Source organism: Lynx rufus, unplaced genomic scaffold (assembly GCF_022079265.1).
Source record: "Lynx rufus isolate CCGP_SWC_20201006 ecotype Redwood Valley unplaced genomic scaffold, mLynRuf1.p SCAF_17, whole genome shotgun sequence".
Classification (NCBI taxonomy): domain Eukaryota; kingdom Metazoa; phylum Chordata; class Mammalia; order Carnivora; family Felidae; genus Lynx; species Lynx rufus.
The window spans coordinates 33,272,525-33,284,454 of record NW_025814831.1 but is presented as its reverse complement, the minus strand read 5'-3'; the positions used below and the strand labels follow the sequence as shown (position 1 = coordinate 33,284,454).

The 11,930-nt window shown below is 41.2% G+C and overlaps 1 protein-coding gene across 1 annotated transcript in view; it reads left to right on the top strand.

Annotated features, from left to right (window-relative positions):
• The first annotated feature begins 228 nt into the window (after positions 1–228).
• The window catches only part of SLC39A9 (solute carrier family 39 member 9), a 53,005-nt gene continuing 41,303 nt past the window's right edge, over positions 229–11,930 (top strand). Inside the window, exon 1 of the mRNA XM_047079437.1 lies at positions 229–989. Within this exon, the coding sequence (XP_046935393.1) occupies positions 894–989 (96 nt within the window). The 5' untranslated portion in view covers positions 229–893. The remainder of the gene's footprint in view (positions 990–11,930) is intronic.

Genomic DNA, 11,930 nt, shown 5'->3' with positions numbered 1-11,930 from the left:
TTGCTGCAGAACTTGAAAAATAATCATTTCTTTTCAAGACGCTGTCTTCCGTACTCTTGTTATTGGACAGGCGCCTAGAGTGATCACCGATATAGACTGTGACTCCAGATATCTTTCAATGGCCCTATTCAAAAATGGCGGTAGCATAAGCCTCCTGGGCCATAGGTCGGTTGTAACCCGGAAGTACTCTTCTAAAGGAGGGGGCGGTGAAGCAATCCGGAAGTGGATGTAATGAAGAGGTGCCACTTGGCGGCCATGGCAGCTGTAGTATCGGTGGCTCTGGGTCAAGGCCCAGCGGAGTGGAGTAACATGGGCAGTATCGGGTATAGGGCAGAGACAGCTTTGTATCACCTTCGCTGCTGAACCCCTAAGCCCATCGGTAGAGACCTGCAGGACTCTTTCCCCATTCTAGACTCGGAGGAGAGTTTGCCGGGACTGGTGGGCTGGTCCCAGGCTGGCGAGAACCGCCCCAAGGAGGTAGGGGAGCCGGGAGGACGAACAAGTTTGCTTGGGTTTTCCTCCTTTTCCTGCTGCCACCTGGGACGTTGTGGAGGGAGTGGGTCCATTGTGCCACCATTCCGACGATTGAAGAAATCGCCCTTTGCATACCTTTAACTGTTAACCCTAGGGAATCCAGTGACTGGCGTCTGAAAACAGGGATTGGGACCTGAGATTGCTGAAAGTTCTCTCTGGTGCTAATATCAGCAAAAAGGGACTGTTTTCAGGTGCGTTCCAGAGAAGGGTTTCGTGAACACATCTGTTGGTGAGGAGGACGAAAAACCTGGAAAGTCCACTTGTCTTGGAATCACCACACGCGTTTAAGAACCTAAGCACCCTTTGAAGCCTCTGAAAATTTGTAGTCTGGTGGCGGTGGGTAAATAAAGGAGGACAGAATGGATGATTTCATCTCCATTAGTCTGCTGTCTCTGGCTATGTTGGTGGGATGTTACGTGGCTGGAATCGTGCCCTTGGCTGTTAATTTCTCCGAGGTAAGAAATTCTCAATTTTCTGTCAGTTGTCAGGATGGGTGCTAGGAAGTACTGACAGTTGTAAAGGGAAGCGGTTTCCTCAATTAAGCTCAGAGCTAAAGATCTTCGTAGGAAAGACTATCTTTTTAAAAGATGCGTAACATTTCATGGGGCGCCTGGGTGGCTCAGTCGCTTAAGCGTCCGACTTGGATTCAGGTCATCGTCTCACTGTTGGTGGGTTGGAGCCCCGCGTTGGGCTCTGTGCTGACAGCTCAGAGCCTGGAGCCTGCTTCAGATTCTGTCTCCCTCTCTGCCCCTTCTCATTATCTCTCTCTCTCTCTCTCTCAAAAATAAACATTAAAAAAAAAAAAGATGCATAACATTTCATAATAGGAACAAACCTCATTTTAGGCACTAGAGCCCTTAACTTGGGGTGGGTGGATCCACTGAAGATCCTGGGGTACTCTGAACCTTGTGAAATTGCATACAAAAATTTAGGACTCTCTGCACATTTTCCTGGAAAGAGGTACCGTAACATTCTTTGGATTCCCAGAGGTTCCAAGGAATCAAGTTTCCAGATTGCTATCAAGGAACATAAATGGGGAATATTATTTGTCTGTATACATTGAAATCAATATACTTTATCTTTTTGAGGAAATGAAGCATAGTTTTTTGGGGGGAGAGGTAATTTTTTTGGATTAGAATCCAAAATTTTCTGGTTTTTTGAATTAGTTTTTTGTTAATACAAAAATGAATCCATGCTAACGAATGAAGATAAGAAAACTAGATTGTTCTTAACTCACATTTCCTTTTCAAGAAAGAGAGCATTGGTGGGGCGCCTGGGTGGCGCAGTCGGTTAAGCGTCCGACTTCAGCCAGGTCACGATCTCGCGGTCCGGGAGTTCGAGCCCCGCGTCAGGCTCTGGGCTGATGGCTCGGAGCCTGGAGCCTGTTTCCGATTCTGTGTCTCCCTCTCTCTCTGCCCCTCCCCCGTTCATGCTCTGTCTCTCTCTGTCCCAAAAAAAAAAAAAAAAAAAAAAAAAAAGTTGAAAAAAAAATTTAAAAAAAAAAAAAAAGAAAGAGAGCATTGGAATGCATATTTGAAGTTGTTTTAGATCTTTACTTAGAAATGAAATTTTTGTTAATATGTTTTGACATTTTGCTTAATTTGTACATTTGTCCTCATTTGCACAAACATTAATGAGTGGGGAAGAAAGGTGGAAGCATTGTTCAGTTAAAAGTGCGGATAAGTTCCTCATAAAGAGCTCACAGCATGCACAGTGCTCAGACATCTAGGGGAGAAAACCCATTAATTACATTTGGAAGGAACAGGATTTCATGAGTATTTGGGGGTTCAGCAGTAAAATAGGCCCAGTTTCACCGCCGGTCCTGAAAGAGCTTCGTGAGAGAGCAAACTGATAGACCAAACCTAACCCACAGACTTAATTTGTTAGGTTAGCACAGTATTTAAGGTTGTTATTGCTTTTTTTTTTTTTTTTTTTGTCTGTATTCCCTCAAGGCAGTAGTTGGCTAGAGCTGAGCAGTGGTAGATTGTTAAGGTCTTTGGCTGTGAAGCCTGCTTCACTCATTTGGGCCACCTGCTGTCCAGTACTTTGTAAGCCTGCTTTATTCTGCCTTGAACCATATTTTCTATTAACTGCATTAGAATTGAACTCGCCTTATCAGAGCTAATATTTGTGAGATTTAAGTTGGCGTATATATTTAAAAACTTAACCGAGGTAGCATTTATCAAAAATTATAATGTCTTCAAATAAGAGATTAATGAAACTTTATTTGTATAAAGTGCTGAGAACTTTTCCAGTTTCAGTATCTTCTTGAACCATCTTGAGTGGTTTTTGCAATATGCGATCTGCTATCTTCTTTTTCACTGAAAGGAAATGTGTACATGAGTGGTGTAATTAACCAAGCCATTAATAAAGATAATTAGTATGACATGTCATTTATGGCTATCTGAATTGATGGTCAAGTGGTCTTTTCCAGCTGTAGGCCTTAAAATGCTATAAATCACATTCATGATATTCTTTTATTATTACAGCAGGCACAGTCCATTTTGAGCTCGTAGAATAAAAATGAAAATTATATATAACTTAGACATGTTAGAATTCAACTGATGTTTTTTATCTTCTAGAAATTAAGCATTTTTTCTAGACAGATTATACTATTATGTATGGATGTATCATGAAACTAGTGAGATGATAAATGTGTAAAAACTAAACTTCATTCATGGAGGCTGGGAAGCAGTTTCTACCTTTAGCAAATAGTTCCTAAGCTTCTATACTGGCTAAACAACTTTCCTTTAAAATTTTTTTTTAAGTTAATTTATTTATTTTGAGAGAGACAGACAGCATGAGCAGGGAAGGGGCAGAGAGAGAGGTAGAGAGAGAGAGAATCCCAACCTGGTTCCGTGATGCCAGCGCAGAGTCGGACGTGGGGGCTCAAACCCACGAACTGTGAGATCATGACCTGAGCCGAAATCAAGAGTCAGACACTTAACAAATTAAGCCACCCAGGAGCCCCTGAACAACTTTACTTTTTAAGGAAATCTGGCTTTTTTTTAGAGACTAGCATTATTATAAATGAAAAGACCAATCTAATTTATTTTACAGTTCACTTTCATCTATATGGAAACATATGCTTTTTATTCATGTTCTTAATCTAGCTGCTGCTTTTATTCAATACAGTATTTTCCCCTTAGAATTTCTCAGACAGGAATAAAAGTTCAAAAACCCATTAATTATGGCAAAATTAGTGTTTAGAAATGAGTTAAAATTAAGTAACCTGAAAATTGCTGCAGCAGTGGTGCCTACCTGCTGTATCTGACCATCCGGCTTTATGTGACAGTGATCTCATCACTGTCTTCGGCATTCCTTGCCCCCAGACCAATTTTCTTGATGCTTTTGTAACTTCTTTCTTGCTTCCTTTATGCCTAAGTGATTTCTAAAATGAAGGAAAGGAAAATCTCTGATTCCTTTTTTTTTTTTCATGTTTACTTATTTTTGAGAGAGAGAAAGAGAGACAGAGCACGAGCGGGGGAGGGGCAGAGAGAGGGAGACACAGAATCTGAAGCAGGCTCCAGACTCTGAGCTGTCAGCACAGAGCCCGATGTGGGGCTCGAACCCACAAGTCATGTTCTCATGACCTGAGCGGAAGTTGGATGCTCAACTGACTGAGCCAGCCAGGCGCCCCAAAATCTCTGATTCTTGAAAATACTTATGAGCAACTGATGCTGAAGATGCTCTGTTCTTCAGCATATGGGAAGGAGAAAAACTAAAGTTGTAAAGAAGGCCAGAGCATGCCTTACACAAGTGAAATCCCGTCTGGTAAAGGAGTTGGAACCACTAGGTTAGTACTATCTTACGATGTTAGATTCAGTTGGTAACGAGCAGTTTTCTTTGGCTCTAAAGGAAAACGCTACGTAAGTAGGTGAAGAGCCTACAACTTAACGCTAGCTGGAATTAACCCAGCTTAGCAAGTGCTCTGACTGATGAATGAAGTTAACAGCCGAAGTGAGAACAGACCGAAGTGAGATGTTAGATGGGTTATCTGAGGATTGTTACTTACCTGAGCACGTCTCCTCTTTGCCACAGAGCTGGTAACAGAGAGCAAGCTGTTCGCACCAGAGCTCTAGGGCAGTGCTCCTCCAGCTGTCTGGTAGATGACTAATTTTTGGTCTTGTTTAATTTCCATTCTATTGCAGACCAATATATTTATAAAAATTAAACACTAAAAAAATGAAATGGAAAAAAAGGCATATGAACTACAAGCCCAAATGCAGTGTAATCATATTGAAGAGGCATACAATTTCTTATATAATTGTAATGTTTCTATCATATACAGTGTTCTGAAGGCTTTGTCTCAGTTTCACACTTCTCGTTGCAGACCGGTTTGGGTTATAATGCCATCTTCTTCCTGTGTTAAAATCATATAAACCCATAGGTATGCAGATGAAAGTAGTGCTGCTCGCACTTCAGTAAGGGATTCAAGATGACCAGTAATGCACTCAAGCCCCAGGAACTGTCTGGGACAGGTAGCGTAGTTCAAAAACAGTGTTGCTTTTTGAACAAGCTCTTTTAACAACCAGATCTTTCCTTTTAAATGACCTTATAGGATTGTTGTGAGGATGTAATGAATTAATATAAGGGCGAGGCTGTATTCTAGGCCATAATAAGAACTTTAGAAAATGTTGAGGACTATACTCCTTACTGATTATGAAAACTTCTTTAAGGTTTTCATTTTTAGAACTTTGTTCTAAATTATAATTTTTTTCTAAAGTTGATTTATTTTGAGAGAGAAAGAGAGAGGAGGGGAGGGGCAAGGAGAGAGGGAGAGAGAGAATCCCAGGCAGGCTCCACACTGTCAGCGCAGGGCACAGCACAGGATTCGAACTCCTGAACTGTGAGATCATGACCTGAGCTGAAACCAAGAGTCGGATGCTTAACCAACTGAGCCACCCAGGAGCCCCTTAAGTTATAATTTTTAAGACTTTATTTTGAAACAGACTCCTAATAGAATTCCTCCATCCCATTGTCCAGTTACAGAAACTTCTCAGCATTTTTGTTTGGAATCTGAAAGGTCTTGTTTGGGGATTGGCATTCCTATTCACCATGAATGCTCCATTTGGAGAGACCAAGCCTTCTCTAGTCTGCCTGCCTTATAGTATTTTTCTTAGTATTTGCCTTTTTTTTCTTCATTAGTTCTCATTTTAAGCTTTGTTTTATTTTTCATGTGTTTAAAAGTTTTACATCTAATTATCATAACTCATTCATGATAAGTATCTTTGGGACTTTGAGTCACCAACAAAACAGACATTTGTGTCTAAGGAATAAATTTGTTCAGCATGCTTTTCTGACAATTGGTTCTTTTTGAAATAGATGTGACAAAGTGGTATTTTTAAGGGCTTTTGCATTGTCTGGTATATTAACGTTTTATTCTCTTCAGGTAATGCGATAAAAGTGATGCCTGTTTGGAATTTCATTTCTAAATTCAAACAGTTTACACTTTGCTTTCTCTCTACCCATACCTGGAAAACAATCAGTAACTTTATGTCTTAGAAGATTATTGTTTCATAAGTGTCTTTGCTTGATAAAAATGTTTGGATCAAATAAAAACTAGATAAAATCTGGTCCAATATTTTCCTGAAAAGCTTTCTTTTCCCTAGGATATTATGTGGATAAGTGCTATTGAAACTTATCTGTTTAATAATATTAATAATAGTTAATGCTTATTGAGCTCCTTCTGTGAAGTGCCAGGCACCGATATGCGGTATCTTATTTAATCTCCAAGAGGAGACAGATAGGTACTGGTATACCTCACTTTACAAATGTGCATACTCAAGGCTTGGAGAGTGTGGTAGACACTGGTAGAGGTGGGATTTGAAACTAAGTCAGTTTGATTGCCAGTCCAAAGCACTTGACTGTTAAATATTTCCTTTTCTGATGAGCACTGTAAAGAAGGAATGAAGGACCATGGGTCTAGATTGGCACCTTAGCTCCTCAAATTAGGAACATCTTAACACCACTAACTTTATCTCCATTAGGAGATATCCCCAAATTAGGAATATCTTTAACATCACGGACATTCTACCTTCCACAGTACATCTCCTGCCTTGTGCTTTGTCAGTGTAGCAGAATTGAAACTACAGAGGTAAACCACCTTCAAATAGCATTGAAACCTTTAAGAAAGAGCGGAATATATCCTAAATGCCCTTTAAATTGACACCTGCCAACTTAGAATCTGAAGCAGTTCCCATTTTGAACTGTCTAAAATTAATTTCATACTTCGTAATCAAGTCAATTGTAAATTGTGATATTCAAGAATTTGCATCAGAGGTGTCTGGGTGGCTCAGTCGGTTAAGCGTCCGACTTCAGCTCAGGTCACAATCTCGCGTTCCGTGAGTTCGAACCCCGCGTCAGGCTCTGGGCTGATGGCTCAGAGCCTGGAGCCTGCTTCCGATTCTGTGTCTCCCTCTCTCTCTGCCCCTCCCCCGTTCATGCTCTGTCTCTCTCTGTCTCAAAAAGAATTAAACGTTAAAAAAAAAAAAAAGAATTCGCATTGTTTTTGAGGGAAGAAGACCTAAAATGAATTCAGAATGCCTCTGTATGTGATAGTCTTAGCCTTTCCTGTAATTGAAGAATTTAGATGTGCAACTTTGTTGAATGGTAACAAGGTTTAAGATCCTCTGTAGTTCAGTTTGAAATCCCAGGTAATAAGTAGTAATGCTAAGTGTAGTACAGGTATTTCTTAAAACCTGATGGAATTGTGGAAGTCTCAGTCTGCCTCAAATACTAATATTGAATGTCTAATTTTATTGAAATAAAATAGAACTAGGTAGCAGTTGGTCTGGAAATTCTTCTGCCCCAGTTATATGGATTTTTAAGTGATGAGGCCTTGGGGTTAACTACTGGATAATTACATCTAAGTATCTGTTGCAAGCCCTGTATGTCACTGGGGGTCAGTTTTGTAGTAACCAAAAAATATACCCTAGTTTCTACACCTTACATATTCCTTTCATTAATTCTTCATGCATTTGACAAAGGCAAATTGGGGAATCAAGATGGATGCTAAAAGCAAAAAAAATAAAAAAAAGAAAGAAAGAAACAATGAAATAGGTTTTGTGGTGAAGCAGTTGAGCATAATGTTTAAGAGTACAGATTCTGGAGCTAAATTACTAGATTCAGATAGTGGCTCTGCCATTTGCTGGCTGTTGTGAGCCTGGGCAAATTACTTGGACATTTTATGACTCTTTTGTAAGATGAGTATCTATCTCATAGGATTGTTGTGAGGACTAAATGAATTAGTATATGTAAAGCAATTATAGTAGAACATGCTTAACATAGTACTTAAAAAATATTGGCTATTATAATAGAGATGAAGGAGAATATTGGTAGCACCTCTGTTGTATAGAAATTGTCCATCCGGAAACCTCATTAGTCTAAAAGATCAGAAAAGTCTCTGATTAGCTAAATAGGCAGACTGACTGTCCCTGGCTGTCACTTCTGTGTATCATTTTTTGTAATTCTAGTGGGTTAGTATGCCAGTTATCAATTTACTGCCTCTCAGCTCCAAATTCACTCTCCGTTGACCACTCTGCAGAAATGGATCTGGGCCCTTTAAATATCTTTCCTTTGCCAGCTGGCACAACATCGCACTTTGTTTTCTTTTTTTTTTTTTTTTTTATAATTTTTTTTTTTAATTTTTTTTTTTCAACGTTTATTTATTTTTGGGACAGAGAGAGACAGAGCATGAACGGGGGAGGGGCAGAGAGAGAGGGAGACACAGAATCGGAAACAGGCTCCAGGCTCCGAGCCATCAGCCCAGAGCCTGACGCGGGGCTCGAACTCCCGGACCGCGAGATCGTGACCTGGCTGAAGTCGGACGCTTAACCGACTGCGCCACCCAGGCGCCCCAACATCGCACTTTGTCAATAGGGGATACTGGAGAGAAATTTAAGAGGAATGGCTTTTCCTTCTTGGTCCATGCTTGCCCGCAGGCTCCTAGGCAACTATTCTGGCAACAATTCTTATAGGCCAGGCTGCCCAGCTTCCCCCACAGGCTCCTCGCAGCGCGTACGTTTGACTTCTCAGGCCTCTGGAAGGCTTCTCCAGGGCCCAGCTCCTGCAGGCAGGTTTTCAAGCCCCAGCCTCCCGCTGAGCACATACTTCTCCAACACCCAGCACCCAGCAGTTCTCACTGGCAGCGCTTCCCCTTGGCAGTTTTGCAGGAGAGCCTCTCCAGTAAGACACTTTCCCATAAACAGCTTTCCCCAACAGCCAAGAGTGCAGATTTCCAGCAAGTTCCACCAGTGTGGCACCACAGAAACTTCTCTGCCTGTAATATTGTGACTTATAATCAGTATGTATTTGGTCTTCCTGTTTCTGGCACAGAGCTCCTAAAATCCTTGGAATTTCCCAAGTGATGAGAGCCATAAAGGTATCTTCTGGCTGTGAATGAGATGATTTTTAGAATGCCCATAGTTAACGTAGGGTTGGAGGCTGGGTGCCAGGGGAACCAACCAACTGAGGGATTGGAAGGTTGGAACCTTCATTCCCAGCTGGGAAGAGAGAGGGGCTGGAGGTGAGATCAACTGCCAGCGGCCAATGATTTGCTCAATCTTGCCTAGGTAATGAAGCCTCCATAAAACCCCAAAAAGACAGGGTTCAGAGAGCTTCTAGGTCGATTGACACATGGAGGTGCTGGAAGAGTTTTACGCCTGCGGAGGGCATGGAAGCTCATCGCCCTTTCCCCATACCTTGCCCTATGTATCTCTTCCATCTGGCTATGTCTGAGTTCTGTCTTTTTACAAGTAACTGGTTAATCTAGTAAGTAAAATGTTTCTTTGAGTTCTGTGAGCTGCTGTCTCAGGTTAACCAAATCCAAGGAGAGGGGATCATTGGGACCTCCAGTTTATAGCCAGTCAGACACAGCTGACAAACCTGGACTTGCACCAGTGTCTGAATGTAGCCAGGGCGCAGGGGTGCAAGAGCACCCCGTTTGGCCACTGGCCACTGACAAAACCCAAAGGCAGAGAGATGAGAGGTGGTAAAACAAGAAAGGAATTTATTTCAGCGAGGCCAGCGCTGGGAAGACAGTGCACTGGCATCTCAAAACTGTCTCCAAAGGGCCAAAAATACTTTCAGGTTTCTATAGGAAAATGTTGGGCAAGGCCCGATGGGTAGATGCAGGATAATCAGGTCAGTCATTGCCTTGGGGTCAGTTATACAGGGTCTTGCTGGCTCTAGGCAGCCCTTTATCACTCTCCAGGGGGTAGTTTCAAAGGGGGTGGTTTCAGTTCCCTTCAGGGGATGTTTGGCCCTCAGGGTGGGTCTTTTGTCTGAGTTAAGAGATAACCTGGAAAGAAGAACTTGATCAGTTAGAAAGTTAGAATGGAGGTAATTGAAGTCCTCTTTCATGAAGGTGAGGGGCAGTCTTGTAGGACTGAACCCTTAACCTGTGGGCGCTGATGTCTCCAGAAGATAATGTTAGAACTAAGTTGGATTGTGGGACACCCAGCTGTGCCCCAGCATTGCTTGATGTGGGGAACCCCTCACCCCCCAACACACACACACACACACACACACACACACACACACACACACCAAAATTGGTCCCAGAATCTTTAACCTCTCTTCACTGAGCCCCAGCCATGCCCCTTCCAGCAGGGTTTGGATTTCAGTCCGCATGGGACCTCTTTGACCACCCTTACCTCAGTCTTACAGTAGACACTCCTCCTTTTATCTGCTATTCTTACATTCTTTAGAGGTCTCGTTTATTAGCTCATTTCTCATTATTCCATCCCCTGTTTTAAGCTTTCTCTGTTCAAATTATGATTTTTCTTTCTTGATTGGACCCTGACTAATACAACTGGGGAATGGGTCATAAAAATCGAGTAACTACTAAGACTGAACAGTGAATCAGGCCTGGAGGAAGATAAGGCAGTTCAAGTGCCATGATGTGAGGTAGCTGACCTTCAGTGTCAGTGCCTGGAAGTCATTAGGGAGTAGTGGAAACTGTGGTCATCTGAAGAACTTGGGCCATTTGACGACCTCTGCCTTGGTGTCACCAAATCTTCCTCCTCTTGAGAAGCTGGAAGTCAGGATTTTTCATGAAATTTTCTGAATTTTACATCTTGGCTACCGAATCAAATATTGTTATATCACTGTGTGGGCCAAACAGCCCATGTTTGTGAGTTGCCAGTCTAGAATTTCTGGGCTGGACTGATTTCTAAGCTCTTGGAAAACTAGAAATAGCAAACTAGGAGGTGTGGGGGAAGCAAGGAGAGGAGACACATTGTAACACAATAGCCAGAGGGGGAGACTGGAAAACACTTGGAACTGCAAAACATCAAAGTGCAGTCCTTTGGAACCATTTAATAAAGGAGAAAACATCTCCCTGTTTACATTAAGGGCATTGTGCTTTCTAATCTGACCACAGTGCAATAATAGTAATAATAGCTACAGTGTAAGTTTATGTGTTAAGTTCTGTGTTGATTTTAATAGTAACCTTGAAAGGGAAGAATTTTTGTCCTCTTTATAGATGAGGAAACTAAGCTCATACTGATTTTACAAAGTTCAAAGGGGCTATTTATATAGCCTCTAAATAAATGAACAAAAATTCTTTCCTTGAAAAGAATGGCTATATAATATAAGCTCTCTGTGAAAATTTAGAAAATATGATAATCTGTAAAAGGAAAATAAAATCATCTATTATCACGTTGTCCAATGAGAATCACTAGTAACATTTTTTATTTCTTTCCATTCTTTTTTTTCTACTTGTCTACATTTTTAACGTGGCTAATTATGTGGTTTATGTATAATTTTGCATTCTCCCTTCTTTTAGCTGGTAGTATAACATAAGCACTCTATTACTAAAATTGTGTTCTAGGCATTTTTTAACGTTTTCATTACGTTTAGTTATTTTATGCATAGAATTTTTTTTTAATTTTTTTCAACGTTTATTCATTTTTGAGAGGCAGAGAGAGACAGAGCACAGGTGGTGGAGGGGCAGAGAGAGAGGGAGACACAGAATTTGAAACAGGCTTCAGGCTCTGAGCTGTCAGCACAGAGCCCGATGCGGAGCTCAAATCCACGAACCATGAAATCATGAGCCAAGCCGAAGTTGGACGCTTAACCGACTAAGCCACCCAGGCGCCCCTGCGTAGAAATTCTTATATATTTAATTTGTTCTCAAAATTTTGCCATGGTAATAGTGTTGAATAAACATTTTTGTGTCTAATGCTATGAACATAGTTCAGATTATTTCCTCAGAAGTAGAATGACAGGATCAAAGGGCATAAATGTTCTTAAGGTTCTCAATCTGTATTACCAGGTTTTTTAATGCATTTTTTTCCAACACATGCAAATGACACTGTATTCTCACAAACATTGAATACTTTTATTGTTAAGTTTTAAAACTTTGCTAATTTAATAGAGAAAAATGTGTCTTT